Source organism: Tarenaya hassleriana, unplaced genomic scaffold (genome assembly GCF_000463585.1).
Source record: "Tarenaya hassleriana unplaced genomic scaffold, ASM46358v1 Cleome20, whole genome shotgun sequence".
NCBI classification, from domain to species: domain Eukaryota; kingdom Viridiplantae; phylum Streptophyta; class Magnoliopsida; order Brassicales; family Cleomaceae; genus Tarenaya; species Tarenaya hassleriana.
Window position 1 is genome coordinate 970,663 of NW_010965373.1, and position 15,129 is coordinate 985,791.

A 15,129-nucleotide genomic window follows, 5' to 3' on the forward strand; every position below is an offset into this window, starting at 1 on the left:
TTTTTTTTACGATATTATTTTATCATTAAGTTTCGATTTTTTTTAAATTTAGCTGCTTTATTGTTTTTTATAGAATTCAATGAGATTCAATTTTATCTACTCAAGATTACGATATATTTTTATTAGAGATTAGATTGATGGTTTCCCACAAATATTATGGATTAATATGAATGCTTATTATTTAGTTTGTGTTTTATTTTTAATAAACATATTATTTGTTCCAATTTTTCACACAAATAATATAGAAACTAAATTAACAAAAAAAAATATATATAGAAACTAGATGGGATCCTTTTCAATCTCGTCACTTTTCAACTTATTAAAAGCTGGCAACCGCCCAACCCCACCCCTCCTTATAATTAAAAATTATTTTATATATTTCAAGACCACCATTCTTTTTTTTTCTTCCTAAAATTCATTATTTTTAAGTTTTTTTTTTTAATCTGAAACCTTTATCCCCGCATCAATCATAAAATTCGCCATCTCTCCTATCTCCTCATCTAGGGTTCCTCGCTTCTCTTCGTCATCATCTCATTGCTTCCGTTCCCGGGGGCCGATATGGGTTTTTTTCCTAGGAAGCTCCAAGATTGCTCGTTCCTCTGATCGAGATCTATCGTAAACCTATTTTAATTTGTGACCTAGGTTTTCAGTATTTGAATTCCGATTGTTAGGTAGCTTTTATCGAGCGGGGTTGTTCTTTCCAGGCAAATTTCGTCTTGTTTTGTTTTTCTCAATCTGGATTTCTCCGATTTGCATCGTTTGTCTTAGTCTAGCTGCGGTTGATTAGGGTTTACAGACTGATTGGGTCCTTTTTAGTTTTCGGAACTCGGTTCTTTTGCGGGATTTGTTAGCGGTAGTGGCTATGGACGGGCTTGATAGTGGGAGCGGTGTCAAAAAAGCTCTCGGAACTGAGGATCTTAAGCAATTCGGAGACAATTCTACAGGTTCGATTTTCTTTCGAGATGGTTTGTTAATGACTTTCAATACGTTCGATTGCATAGCCTCTTTTTCCGAGAGGTGTAAAGAAGATGAGGGAGAATCTGGATGCTGGCTTGATGTGAAATTAAACTGTATTCGGGTTTATACAGTCGCTCATACTTTCTTGGAGTCTCTCAATTTCAATGGAGAATTCATGAATATTAAGACAAGTTTAAGAATTGCCTTGTTGATGAGGATGAGAATACTTGCTTTGGTGAAGTTTTGTGTTGCAGTATGTGTAAGAAGTTATGCATAAGAATCTAGACCTTTGTTGGACCTATATTACCGACTTAAAAGACGATCTTGTATTGTGGATGGAATATGAAATTAGAGTTATATGGTTCAGTGACTTCAGTCGTTTGATGTTTATCCTTGTAGAGATATGCTTTGTTCTGGTGCATGTTTGGAGGAAATTATCATATTTCATCATTCAAATTCCACTCATGAAGTATTGTCCCATGTGCTTTAGTTGTCACTAGATTTTCATATTTTCCCAGCTCATCTAATTGATATTTATTAGATGCAGGTGGTGCTGTATTTGATGCTTCTCAGTATGCATTCTTTGGGAATGATGTCGTCGAGGAGGTTGAGTTGGGTGGATTGGAAGATGAAGAGGATGAATCGCCAATAGATGGACAATATACGAAAGACTTTCTGTTTGATAAGGAAGAGGTTTACACCTCCCCCCTACCAACCCTTTCGAATGAGATGCAAAGACTTATGAGTTATGCGTTTAACTTATGAGTTTCCCCCCGATATTTTACAGGGTGAAGATTCTAGGACATTGTCTGGGGTTGATGATCTTGCTTCTACATTTTCCAAGGTTAGCCTGCTTTAACAATTAACATACTGTGGGTAAACTCATAAGTTAAAAGCATAATTCATAAGTCTTTGCCGTTCAGTGATTGTTGGCTAATATTTTAAGTTCTACATGACTACATAAAGCCATTGCAGTTATGCGTTTAATACTTTGAAATTCTGTTTGCTTGCTTGCTTGCTTGTAAACATTTGGTGAGTTTTTATCTTGTCTGATTTTAGCTTCAAATTAGATATTTTTTCACCATGTCTTGTTACCTGAGTATTTTTGTTCTCTATGTTGCAGTTGAATAGGGATGCCGATGGATTTGGGAACACAGGAACCATCACAGATAGTGGATCAAGACAAAGTGAGTTTTATATATAAATTTTAGTCTTTAAATAATGTGACACAATCCGTACAATGTCACAAGAATCGTTATTCAATATATATCTCGATCGATTTACATTGATTTTGTGGTATGTGCATCATAGCTTTGCTTAGTTTCTCACTGCCAGATTTTGTAAATTTCTAATTGCCACACCTGTTATATTATGGTACACTTGTATCTGATCTCTTATTTCTTTTTACCATGAAATTTACGATATCCAGTCCATTTTCTTTATCAAAGCGGTAGTTGTAGAATATCACATATATTGTCACCAAATTTAATGCATCTTTAAGATGTTCGAACGATCTTGCTGTAAGCTCTTAGTCTGAGGCTTTACAATTCAGTGAGTCATTGTTTCACCCAGTTTCTCTATGTTGCTTCCCAGATTCTTTTGTTGCTGAGTGGTCTCAAGGTCAAGGAGAGGATTATCCAAATTGGTACAGCCGACAGATATTGGACTCTGATGCTATGTCAGATAGCAAAGGTTGGGCAACACAGAATTTTTCTTCTCAGCATCTTGTTGAACAAAAAAACCTGCACAGAACAGCGTCTTATCCCGAGCCACAACATCAGCAGCATCAACCCCACCATCACCAACAGTTCTCCAGTGAACCAATTCTTGTTCCAAAGTCTTCTTACAGCTCATATCCTCGGCCAGGTGGCAGATCCCCAGAGCAGCACTTAGGACACCTGAATATACCATATCATTCCGGTGGGCTGCAAATGGGATCCTCACCAAACCTCCCCTCCTTTCCGAGTTCTCAGCCTCAATTGGCTGGCATGCATCACGGGTCACCACAGTTCGCAGCGAACATGTCTCAATTTCGTCCTGTTCTTCCTGTGAATGACCGCCCGCCATCTCAATGGATGAATCGGCAAAATATGTTTCCAGGGGATAGTTCTGGTATTCTGAATGATATGCCGCCGCGACAGCTACCTCAACAACAGTATCCTCAGCAAAATGGGTTGATGCGCCCACATATGATGCCTCAGCTGCAAGGCCCACAAAATAGGTTACCACATCCGATGCAGCCACCCCTCGGGCACTTACAGGGCATGCAGCCCCAGTTATTTAATTCTCATCTTTCTCGATCACCGTCTTTGGGCCAGTATGATACATTTCTTGGGATTGGTGACCTGAGAGATGGAAGGACAGGATCAGCTCATGGGAACAGGCAGAATATACGCTTCCACCAACAAGGTTTTGACAATATGGTTCAGAGGAGAGAGTTTGGGTGGCCACATTTTCGGTCGAAATATATGACCTCTGATGAAATAGAGAATATTCTACGAATGCAGCTTGCAGCTACTCATAGCAATGATCCTTATGTAGATGATTACTATCACCAGGCCCGCCTTGCAAAGAAATCTGCTGGGGCAAAGCTGAAGCATCATTTCTGTCCAAATCATTTGAGAGATCTTCCACCCCGTGCACGTGCTAACAATGAGCCCCATGCTTTTCTCCAGGTGGATGCTCTTGGAAGGGTTCCTTTCTCTTCAATACGTAGGCCTCGTCCCCTTCTTGAAGTGGACCCTCCAAATTCAAGCAACTCTGGTAATCTAGAGCAGAAAGATCCTGATAAGCCCCTTGAACAAGAACCCATGCTTGCAGCTAGGGTCACTATCGAGGACGGTCTCTGCCTCCTCCTCGATGTAGACGATATTGATCGTTACTTGGAGTTTAACCAATTTCAAGATGGTGGAAATCAGTTGAGACAACGGCGACAGGCTTTGCTGGAGGGTCTTGCAGCATCCCTTCAGCTGGTTGACCCGCTCGATAAGAATGGGCATAAAGGCGGGCTTTCCTCACAGGACAACTTTGTCTTTCTTAGGATTATTTCGCTTCCAAAGGGACGGAAGCTTCTTGCAAGATATCTTCAGCTTCTTTTCCCAGGCAGCGAGCTAATGCGAATAGTTTGCATGACCATTTTCCGTCATTTAAGGTCCTTGTTTGGTGTCCTCTCAGCAGATCGTGAAACAGCAGAAACCACAAACAAGCTCACAAAAATAATCGAGTTCTGTATTCACAGAATGGATCTTGGACCAGCAAGTGCCTGTCTGGCTGCGGTATCTTGTTCCTCAGAGCAGCCACCTCTTCGACCTCTAGGGAGCCCTGCCGGAGATGCCGCTTCCATAGTTCTGAAATCTACCCTTGACAGAGCTACCGAGCTTCTTCGAGCTAATAATTACAACAATTCAAGCATGGCTCTTTGGCGGGCTTCCTTTGATGAGTTCTTCAACCTTCTGATGAAGCATTGCGTGAGGAAATATGATGGAATCATGCAGGCCTTGAATTCACAACACTTTGCGAGCGAGATGTCTGAAGCCGCTGCACAAGCCATTGTCCGGGAAATGCCCATTGAACTTTTACGTGCGAGTTTCCCACACATCAGTGAGCAGCAAAAGAGGATACTCATGGAATTCCTCAAACAGTCTATGCTCGGGAGCTCGGATGCTGGAACTGACAGCCACCAGAAATCCGAGTCTTTCCTGAGTTGATATCCTACCAGATGGTGGATGAGTACTGAGAAGCTTAGGACCGCCTCTCACATGGATTAACAGATCGAGGCTCGTAAGGAACACACGACATCTTTTAAGGTATGTGGATCCGGATAAAGAAGAAGCTTTTTGCTGGTGTTTTGTCTGCAGGAATGGTAAAATGGATTGAGCTTTTTTGGCATCTAAAATTACTCTTAAACACGATGTTATTTTCAGCCTCGACTCTGTGAAAGAAAGAACCGTCAAATGGGATTTTTCTTCCACTGGACAGATTCTTCTTCTTGTCTGCCCGATTTTTGTAACAGGTCGGTTGCGACATTTTGTTCCAGCTTGGTCTATTTCCAGTGCCATCCGAAGATGAAGAACGTGTTGAAAGTGTTTTCGTAGTTGTTGGCCAAAGGTTTCGATTTTTGTCTGGAAACCCATCTCTCAGTTTGTGTTTTGGATGCTTCTTGGTCGTTCGGTTTTATGGTTTCTTCCTACAAAAAAAAGGACATTTTTCATTCTCTTGTTCTTTTTATATCTTGTTTACTCCTTTTTAGCACTTATGACGATGTATGATTAAGGTATGCGCATTGAAGTAAATGCCTTTGTGATACGGATCTTGTCCTCTCTCGGCGTTCCAATTTGGTTTGAGTTGTGTAATTGCACTTGAAGTATCAAAGCTAAGGTGTGATGGCCTTTGAAAATCAAATAGTCTCTAATACAACTCAACACTGAACACTGACTTCATTCACCTGCATCGTGTAGCGAGAGATCGATGTGGGCTTATGAGGTTTCACTTTCAGAGACTTACACTGAAAACCAAAAAGATGGAACCTGGAACTGGAAATAGAAATCGCTCTTCTAGTAGAAGAATATGTTGGCAGTAACATGTTCATAGAGCTTGAAAGTCTGAAACTTTAAGACAAACCCACTAGGGTTACCGGAAACAAAACGGTCTATGGATCCCAAAACCAGACCTAAAACCTAGAACATGGACTCTGGGCAAGTCACAGATGCATGGTCAAGGCCTTCTCTACTTGGATCTCTGTCTCATCTTCCTCCTCTTCCTCTTAAGCCTCCTCATACGCTTCTTCTTCCACTGCAAATGACACGAGAGGCAACGATTAGTCACACAGCACAGATCCTCCGGAAGCAGTTGGAATATTAACATTCATCAGAATATGGCAACTGATTCGAACAAAAAGGGGAAATTTATCATTCCGTTTCGGAATCAAAGCAACAAATGTGTCTAGAATCAAAGCAAGAAAGCTAGCAACTCGAGAAAATGCCGAGTGGGACAAGATCATCGGCCATAATAATCTCTGTGAACTAAATGCCAAATGACTATAACTCCACATTCCAACCCTTAAGCCCATAATAGAACCCTAATTACAAATTCGCATCCCCACCCGTAAGGCTGATCAAAGAGATAGCTCTAACGCAGACATTCATCACCGATAAACTATAAGCAACAATCCCAAATCAAATCAAAGCAATTGCAATGCCTCGCCTAGCTGTGGAAGTTCAATACACAAGAAGAGATATCGAAAATCGACAGAATTCTACTCGAATTCCAAAATCACACAAACCCTAAAGATCCAAAACGCAGTCAATCGTAAACGATCGAGAAGTCGTAGGGTAACGACAAGGATTACCTTGGCTCGCATCTTCTCTCAGAATAAAATCTCTTCAGATGTACCGCTGAAAGGGTGAACGGAAGAAGCCTTGCTAAGTATTTATAGACCTTCGGATTCTGGTGGTCGAGAAGAAAACCCTAATCCTTGAGGGCAAATAATAAAATAACTTCATCTTGTCAGGGTATATTGGTCATTATACCTCTCGGGTCGTTTGTTTATTCGTGCTAAAACCGTAAAACGGATTAATTGCCATTTCTACCCCCACATTTTCATAGCATCCTTAATTAATTTTCCCTAATCTTAAAAATTATCCAGAAACCCCTAGTTTGAAGAACACACCTCCAAACTTCTCCATTCAATTTCTGGTTTGTAAAAAAATATTCTTAGGATTGTATGATAATACATTTTTTTATGTTTTTTTGATAAATACATTTTTTTTTTATGTTACATGCATATATCTGAATGTTTGTGTTCAGTGCCACGTGGTCTACTACATAGTTGACTCAGGAAGATCTTCTAGGGTTCGAGTTTGCAATTAGAAACTGGGAAACTGACATGCGGTATCTAATCTTGATCTATAATCACAATGCAAGTATATACGTGATATATGTGCGTTGTGCATGTATATATATACACACACACATTAGAGACGTACGGAACGGACTATAGGGTTTGTCGGTCTTGATCTTCTTGCCACCGCTAGCCACGATGGTGGAGGAGGAGGAGCGAGAAGTTGTTTTCAGTGACGGCAACCCTCTCGCCGCCGTTGATGCCATCACCGTCGACGCCATGTCTGCCTTCTCTGGTCTCTCTCTCCCCTATTCTCTTCAGACCTCCAAATATCAAGACCTTTTGTTTATGGTTGCCACGTGTAGGATTTTGAATGGCTATCATGTGGATATCTTTCTTAGGATCTTCTCCACCTCACCTAGACAAAACCCTCTCCCCTGTTCTACGCTTGACACGTGGAAAAATTCTAAAATATTAGAATCCGAATCTTGAGGCGTCAAATAAAATAATCATAATATTTTTTTAATACGTTTTGCTATTACATTAAAGATAATAAACTTAATCAGCATTTGAATATTAATTTTAAGACTAATAGTTACAAAAGAAAATCAAAATTTAATATGATCCCAATCATTTTATATTGAAAAAAAACGCAGAGAGAGAGAGAGAGAGAGAGAGAGAGAATTTCGTGGATATTGAAAAGGGCTACGATGCAAATAAGAAAGTTTATTGATGAATACTTTGGATTTTAGGTTAACTAATCCTTCCTGCAATTTGGAATATCACATTTTTTAATAATATTCAATTGTGACCCGTAAAAAGTTTATCTTTTCAAAAAAGCCCCACTAGCTCGTCCGATATGGATACACAGACTCCCTCCCCTCGAAAAGATGAAGGGGTCTTTTTGACCACGCGGACACGAAGGAAAAAATCTGAGTTTATTTAATGTGATACATCACTTCGGCTCATGCACTTGTTGTGAGTTTTGAAAACAAAATTATAAAAATAATAATAATAATAATCAATGGTACACATGGCATCCGTTTGTTGATAATTGCAATACAACTATTTGGTTTTCGATTATTGTACAAACAGATGGATCAAATCTGCCATTCGCGCATAGATTTTAAAATAAAGAGTGGTTGGATTATTTTTTAAATTTTTATTTGAAAAAAGTTACGTCTCTGTGAATTAAAGAAAAATATATGTATTTTATTTAAAAGAATTCTTTTCCATTTAATTTTTTTTTTATTTTAATATTTAATTCAAATTCGGATTACTAGTTTGATTTTAAAAAATTTATATTCAATGGACTTTGAATATAAAATATGTTTTGAATCTAATTCATGATATGATTGTGATATTTCCAACTCTAATTTTGATGTAAATGAAGCTACATTGCAGGAAAGTTATGAATTTCTTGACTACAGGAAAAACAAAAAATAATTATTATTTAGGGAAATTAAAATAAAGAAATTCTAAAATTTGTGCAAAACACTAAACGAACATAAGCTTTGACCTTGGTAATTAAATAGTATGATGATAAAAACTTGAATTCAGGAAGTTCAGATAATTCATAAATTACAAAAACGTCGCCAAAAAAAAAAACCAAGGCATTTTGAACAGGACAACAAGTACAACTGGAATCCCAAGGCTGTTCGTACGAGAAACATGAGAGAGAGAGGACGAAGGAAGCTGATGTGCTGATGTATGCTTACGTTTTGACCCGTTGACATTTTCCCGCCGCCATACCAAGATCTTCCTCCTCTTCATATTCAACGAACCCGTATCTGCAAATCACATACACACGGGGAGAGAGAGAGAGAGAGAGAGAGAGAGAGAGAGAGAGATTTAATCGCAGAAAGGAGACTTCTTTGAAGTTAGCGCACGTTAAAGCCTGCGATTTTCGTCTCTCTGCTGTTATCTGTGTTTCTCTGCAGGTGGGGTTTCTCTCGGTCTTGGTGGTCTTCGTTTCGTCTGGGCTGGGGTTCTAGCTTCTCTTACAGATTTTCAAAAGACCCATGTCTGAAATCTGACATAAAGTCTCTGACTTTTTTTTACCTTCTGTTGTGAATTTTGGTATTGCTTCATCTGTTCCTGCTTGTGGGTTGGTTGGTCTCCATGTCTAGTTTTCTGGGTTGAGGTAGAGATTCCATGACATAGATACTTTGACGATTCGATCAGTTATGTTGCCATTATCAAAGAGGTTTGAGATTCGTTTCGGAATGTGAAATTTGGCGTCGAAATACAGTTTCATGCCTTCTTGCTGGCCTCTGCATTTTCATTTTATCGATCTCGAACGCAGAAGAAGCTGTGAATTTCCTTTTCCAAATGTTGTTCTTGAAGTTTCAGCTTCCTAAATGCTGTTTACTTGCCACTTTCTTGACTTCCTTTTTTGTGGCCATGAACTTCCGTGTATAATCTGCTCTGATATGAGTTTCGATCATACCGTTTTTCGACAGGCATTGATATGGGTATGGGCTGCTTCTCATTCTTCAACCGTAAAAGGGACGACATGTCAGAAGCCGATGGAGGAAAGATCTCTAATAGTTTCTGCAATATGTTTACCTCCTCTTACTGCAGTCAATAAACCTGACATTCCGACCGTTGTTTCCTGTTTATGTCTTATTGGTGCTATATCTTCCTCTGGCTTCTGCTGATTCAGTGTAACATCCAACAGAAATCACAGTCGCCGAGCCACTCAATGTCAAAATCTACTCCTATAAAGAGCTACGACATGCCACCGACAATTTCAGCGTGGAAAACAAGATCGGAGAAGGCGGATTCGGGTCAGTATACAAGGTAAGAAGAAACCAAGATACACTAATTGCCCTTCTGGCGTTTTCTCCTTCTTTTAACTCGCGTGGAAACTTCAGGGCCGGCTCAAAGACGGGAAGATCGCCGCCATAAAGGTCCTGTCAACTGAATCAAGACAAGGTGTGAGAGAGTTCTTGACAGAGATCAATGTCATATCTGAAATACAACATGAGAATCTGGTTGAGTTATATGGGTGTTGTGTGGAGGGGAACCACAGAATTCTTGTTTACAACTATCTCGAGAACAACAGCCTCGACAAGACCCTTCTCGGTTAGTTCCTTGCCACTCTCTGTCTCGTCCATTTTCCCCTGTTTCATTCTGTTTCTTGCGGGTCTGTAATATTCTTCTAACCGAGCGAAAATTTCAGCTGGAGGTTACAGTTGGAATGGTATGCAGTTTGATTGGAGAACTCGGGTTAGGATCTGCATCGGGATTGCAAAGGGTCTCGCCTTCCTTCACGAGGAAGTACGACCATACGTTGTCCACAGGGACATCAAAGCGAGCAATATTCTCCTTGACAGAGACTTGTCTCCAAAGATCTCTGATTTCGGGTTAGCGAGGCTCATTCCGCCCAACATGACTCATGTCAGCACCCGTGTTGCGGGAACGATGTGAGCTTTCAGACATTACCCTTCTCGGTTTTATACATTGATTTGAAAGCTCTTTCATGGTTGACAGATCTAAAAGCACAAGGTTTTTTTTCTCTGCATATTTCTCAGAGGGTATCTAGCACCAGAGTACGCGATCCGGGGACAGCTGACAAGAAAGGCGGATATTTACAGCTTCGGAGTTCTGATCATGGAGATAGTCAGTGGAAGATCCAACAAGAATTCACGGTTGCCTGCTGAATATCAAATTCTTCTAGCAAGAGTAAGCGCTCATGCTTTCTTTGAAAAACCATTTTCTTGATTAAACCCGATACAAAACAAGAAAAACTGAAAAAACTCTCAAAGGCATTTACAATCACATCTTTCAGCATAAGCCAACGGTATGTTCACTGTCTTTTCCACAGGCTTGGGAACTGTACGAGCGGAACGAACTGGTGGATCTGGTGGATTCTGCATTAAACGGGGATTTCGACGTGGAAGAAGCTTGTCGGTTCCTGAAAGTAGGGCTCTTGTGCACACAAGACAGTCCCAAGCTGCGACCATGGATGTCTTCGGTGGTTAAGTTGCTTACGGGTCGGAGAGAGATAGATGACAGCAAGATTACACGACCTGGATTGATGTCAGATTTCATGAACGCGCAAGGGAGAGGAACCGAGACAAGAAAACCAGACAGCATCACCAACCCGTCCTCATTGTCCAACGCCTCGTCGAGCTCGGGGACCCGAGATGGCTCTAATGTGTTTTTATTATCTGGGACTGCAGTTGCAAGTGCTGATACTGCCTTCCTAACCGTTTAGAGAGGAACCCTGCTTGATCATAAACCCTAATCTTGAATCTGGTGTAGATGTTTGGAAGAAATGTTTGATGTTTCTATGCGTATCTTATTCCTGGAAAACAAAGCCATGGATTCAGGAGAGGCTTCGAGGGTTTAGTGTTTGCTGGTTCAAGTTACTTGCATCAAAAGCCATGTGTTCAATACGGCGGCTTCTGGTCTCTTCTATGAAAAAGTCGAGACGCAGATAGAATTTGCGTCTGAAAAACATGTTGGCGCTTTGGAAGCGTTTGGCTCTTTCTTCTCCTTAAATAGAATTTGCGGACTTTCTATGCTTTTATTACAATCTTTTTCCTCTGTCTTTACAATAAGTGAGGTGGACAATCGCGATTGGATCGGAATTTTAGCCGGAAACGGTTTATTCGGTATTCTAAAAGTTATACCAAATTAGTATCGTATGTTATTTATTTTGGTTCGGTTTCGGTTTTTGTTAAAAAATATTTAGATTATTTTAATAAAATTTCGTTTTTTCAGAAATTTTATAAAATTCGGTTCGATTCGATTCCGGAAAATTTGGTTTTATAAAAATCATACTGTTCGAAATTTTTTTATATAATACAGTTCAAGAAAAATATCGAAATATTTGATTCGATACGATTCGGTTCCAAAGAATCGAAACGGCCATAGCTAGCTAACAAGAAGGTTGCAACATTTTTCGATGTGATTGGAAAATGTATGGGGAAAGGAACGGAAGTGCAAGTTGGTCAAACAAGATGGAGAAAAAACGAGGGTAAATCTGTAAATAGAGAGAGTTTTGATCGGAACGGACCGGAACATATCTATTATCTCCACCTTGTCTCAATTAACTTGGACAAAAATATTGTTTACATAAAAATATATATTTATTTATGTTTTATTTCGATCCTAAGAAATCCCTAAAAAGTTTTTTAAAAAAAAAACAAATCCCTAAATCAAGAACTCGGAGCCCAGAAATCCTTCCGAATTTGAAATCCGTCGGCAATTGTTTTTTCATCTTCTTTCGTATTTTGGTAACTCTTCCCAGATTTGTCAACCTGCCTGTTCGATCCCAACCTTTGTCTTGTGTTCTTTTTTTCTCTCTCACCCGGGTCGCGTGAGTTCGCACGTGCGACATCGGCTGTTCTCCGACTCCGCTGCCCTTTCTTCGTCATCTCGTGCAATCGATCATCGTAATCTGCATCAGAGATTCGTATCTGTGACTTAGTGAAGGCGGAATTTCTCTGGGTTCTGCTCTTTTATGCGAAAGGTTGTTCCTTTGCATGCCTTCTCCTTGGTTGGAGGTGAATCCTAGGGTTTTTTTTGGGGCTTTTTGTTTGGTCGATTCCAATTTACTTGGACTAACCTGGGGTTGTTTTTCTATTGTTATTCTTGTTTCGTGCTTTGGTTTTTCCTTTGATTTTGTTGATTTTGCTTCAGGGTTTAGTAGCTTTGATCATAGTCTGACTTGATTAAGACCAAATTCTGATGGCGTAGAATTGTTTTGCAGGATTGTTTGGGGCTTTGTTAAGTGTATGTGCTAAGTTCGTGCTGCTATACTGATAGCATCAGAAGAGTAATTGAGAGCAGTGAGATGAGCTTTGGGTGTAGCGACTGTTCGAGGACAGCAAAGTTATGCAGTGCTTGTTAGTGTTAGTCACAGGAAGGAATAGGAGAAGAAGACGGACATTGAAGAGGTAATATGAATGTTCAGGCTCATATGTCGGGGCAGATATCTGGGCAGGTTCCGAACCAGGGGACAATGACCCAGCAGAACGGGAACTCCCAAATGCAGAATTTAGTTGGAGGTTCTGCTCCTACTGGTGCTGGTGTAGGGCCTGGACGCAGCACTGTCATTCCCATGGACCATGAAATTTTGAAACTTAGACAGTACATGCGAAGCAAAATGTAAGTGTTCATCTTTCTATCTATGTATCTACATCTTTGCTATGTTTCAAACCATGCTATGTCTATTAAGAGAAGTTGCATTGGCTTTCATGTTGCAAGCCTGATTTTTACCATCAGCTATGATCAAGTTATGTCACCAAGATGTGGGTTGGGAACTTGGGAGCAAGTTCCTGGTTTTTTTAGCAGCATACCGGTTGTGTTTCCAAAAATATGATTGATCCAAATACTATTTGGAGTTCATACTTCTGAAATTAAATTTGTTTGTATCCTAGCATAATCATATTGGTATTTTTTTCATTGGCTTTTTGTTTGTATTGTTTAACTCTCTCTGGGAGTATGGTTTGGAGTCAGAGTTTCTGAATAGATGTTTCACATGGGACTGTTGCTAATTGAATTCCTCGTTCTTTTGTTCTTCGTAGCTTCAACATTTTACAGCAACGGCAGCCATCTCCAGCAGATGATGCATCAAAGGCAAAGTATATGGATGTTGCTAGACGCCTAGAGGAGGGCCTTTTTAAAATGGCTGTCACTAAGGTATTTCAAAAGATTCAATTGTTCTAGGAAAAGTTACTCAGGTAGGCTTTAGCGTATAGGACTTGACGTCTGTTGTAGAAGGACAAGATCGGTTGATGCTTTTTGTTCTATTGCTTCTAAATTCATTTCGCTGGCTCCTGTCTCTAGATGTATCTTTTTTACACGTGGAACTTTATGATACCTAATGCAGGAGGATTACATGAACCCACAAACAATAGAATCTCGGCTGACAAGCCTAATCAGAGGCAGGCAGTTGAATAACTACAATCAGCGACATGCTAATTCTTCTTCCTCTGTTGCAACGATGATACCTACTCCTGGATTACCACACAGTGGGGGGAATCCAAGTATGATGGTTACTTCATCCGTAGATACCACCTTGGCTGGCAATAATAACATCACAACATCAGCTTTGAACAATGGAAGTCTATTATCTGCAAGCGGCATGCACAGAGGTTTTTCAGTGAACCTTATCTTATATACTGGTTCTAAGAGTTCTTTCTGTATGTTCATAATACCACAACTTCTCAACTGTAGGAAATCTATCTAATGGATACCAGCAGTCATCAGGCAACTTCGCTCTTGGTACTGGTGGGAACATGGCATCCATGGGTGTGCAAAGAATGCCTAGCCAGATGATTCCTACTCCAGGATTTGTAAACAGCAATGGTCATAACAATGGCAACAGTAATAGCCAGCCGTACATGAGTGTTGAAACTTCCAACAGCAATGGTGGGTTTTCTGCTGTTGAGCCTACAATGGTACCTCCACCGCAGCAGCAACAAAGACAACAGATTGGTAGCCAAATGGGTGCTGGGTTTAGGCCGAGCATGCAACAAAAACCACCTGGCGTGGCGAATAGCTCCTTGAATGGTGGCATAGGGATGAATTCGAAAAGTGTAGATTCAGTTCTGTCTTTCCCCAACTCCCCCAGAAATTTGCATCAGGGTTTTGATAACCTTCAACATTCGGGAATGCATGGTAATTTCTTCCTCGTTGTATCCAGTTTTGTCTTGTCCAGTTTTTAGATGCATAGTAATTTCTTGCACTCGTGCAATATTCAATAAGTGTGGAACAAATCGAACAGAATCTTGATTGCACATATTTTTAGGTGATGGATATGGCATAACCAATCCTGAACCTTTTGGATCTGGAAATTTCTATGGAGCTGTAGCATCTGCCGGGACAATGACAACCACTCAGAACATCAATACATCAACTTCGCAGTCTGTGTCTACAACCAATTCTTCCCTGGTAAGTAATCAGTCCAATTCTCTAGGTATTCAACAATGTTCACAATTGAAACATCGGTCAATTGGTCAGTTTGAGAAAAACGGTTTCCAATCTTCTCTCCCTCTAATAGAACATTTTCCGCAGCCGCGTCAACAGCAACAATTTCATCACCAGCCAAATCGATTTCAGCAACAGTCTAATCAGTTTCAACAGCAGCAATTTCTTCATCAACGCCAACTGAAGCAGCAGAGCCAGCAGCAACAAAGGTTTACGAGCAATGATGTTTCTGGGCAGCGTCACATGGCTTCTGACCGGGTTACTCATGTGAAACATGAACCTGGGATGGAGAACCAGAGTGAAGTTATGCACTCCCAAGCATCTGAGCAATTGCAATTATCTCAGTTCCAGAATCAGTTTCAGAACTCTGTGGAAGAGCGTCGACAGTT

At 40.3% G+C, this 15,129-nt stretch overlaps 3 protein-coding genes and 1 long non-coding RNA gene across 8 annotated transcripts in view; 3 read left to right on the plus strand and 1 right to left on the minus strand.

Annotated features, from left to right (window-relative positions):
* Positions 1–431: 431 nt before the first annotated feature.
* LOC104813617 (protein PAT1 homolog 1) lies at positions 432–5,276 on the plus strand. Of its 4 annotated transcripts, none has more exons than XR_771795.2 (6): positions 432–944; positions 1,499–1,650; positions 1,745–1,801; positions 2,081–2,144; positions 2,551–4,763; positions 4,970–5,276. XR_771795.2 is itself a non-coding variant. In XM_010541286.2 (5 exons), exons 1-5 carry the CDS (start codon positions 863–865, stop codon positions 4,662–4,664), a joined length of 2,469 nt encoding a protein of 822 aa, XP_010539588.1. In that variant the 5' UTR covers positions 432–862; the 3' UTR covers positions 4,665–5,276. The 4 variants fall into 4 exon arrangements, 2 of the variants coding, with proteins under 2 accessions (XP_010539588.1, XP_010539589.1); XR_771794.2 differs by having other exon boundaries at positions 433–944; positions 4,881–5,276; XM_010541286.2 differs by having other exon boundaries at positions 2,551–5,276.
* A 92-nt stretch (positions 5,277–5,368) lies between these two features.
* On the minus strand, positions 5,369–6,956 carry LOC104813619. Its single transcript, XR_771796.2, has 3 exons — positions 6,942–6,956; positions 6,305–6,429; positions 5,369–5,748 (listed from the first exon to the last, which is right to left on the minus strand). It is a non-coding gene; the product is annotated as an uncharacterized LOC104813619 (long non-coding RNA).
* Positions 6,957–8,466: 1,510 nt separating this feature from the next.
* Positions 8,467–11,103, plus strand: LOC104813620 (putative serine/threonine-protein kinase). The gene is made up of 7 exons (XM_010541288.2): positions 8,467–8,736; positions 9,259–9,330; positions 9,477–9,598; positions 9,673–9,883; positions 9,981–10,224; positions 10,333–10,483; positions 10,626–11,103. The coding sequence occupies exons 2-7, from the start codon at positions 9,267–9,269 to the stop codon at positions 11,016–11,018; spliced, it is 1,185 nt and encodes a 394-aa protein (XP_010539590.1). The 5' UTR covers positions 8,467–8,736; positions 9,259–9,266; the 3' UTR covers positions 11,019–11,103.
* An 836-nt stretch (positions 11,104–11,939) lies between these two features.
* The window catches only part of LOC104813621 (histone acetyltransferase HAC1-like), a 9,665-nt gene continuing 6,475 nt past the window's right edge, over positions 11,940–15,129 (plus strand). Inside the window, exons 1-7 of one of the 2 annotated variants that reach the window (XM_010541291.2) lie at positions 11,940–12,312; positions 12,519–12,916; positions 13,336–13,450; positions 13,641–13,905; positions 13,988–14,431; positions 14,562–14,704; positions 14,828–15,113. In XM_010541291.2, coding sequence (XP_010539593.1) covers positions 12,711–12,916; positions 13,336–13,450; positions 13,641–13,905; positions 13,988–14,431; positions 14,562–14,704; positions 14,828–15,113 — 1,459 coding nt within the window. In that variant the 5' untranslated portion in view covers positions 11,940–12,312; positions 12,519–12,710. The remainder of the gene's footprint in view (positions 12,313–12,518; positions 12,917–13,335; positions 13,451–13,640; positions 13,906–13,987; positions 14,432–14,561; positions 14,705–14,827; positions 15,114–15,129) is intronic. The other variant, XM_010541290.2, reaches the window with a different exon arrangement.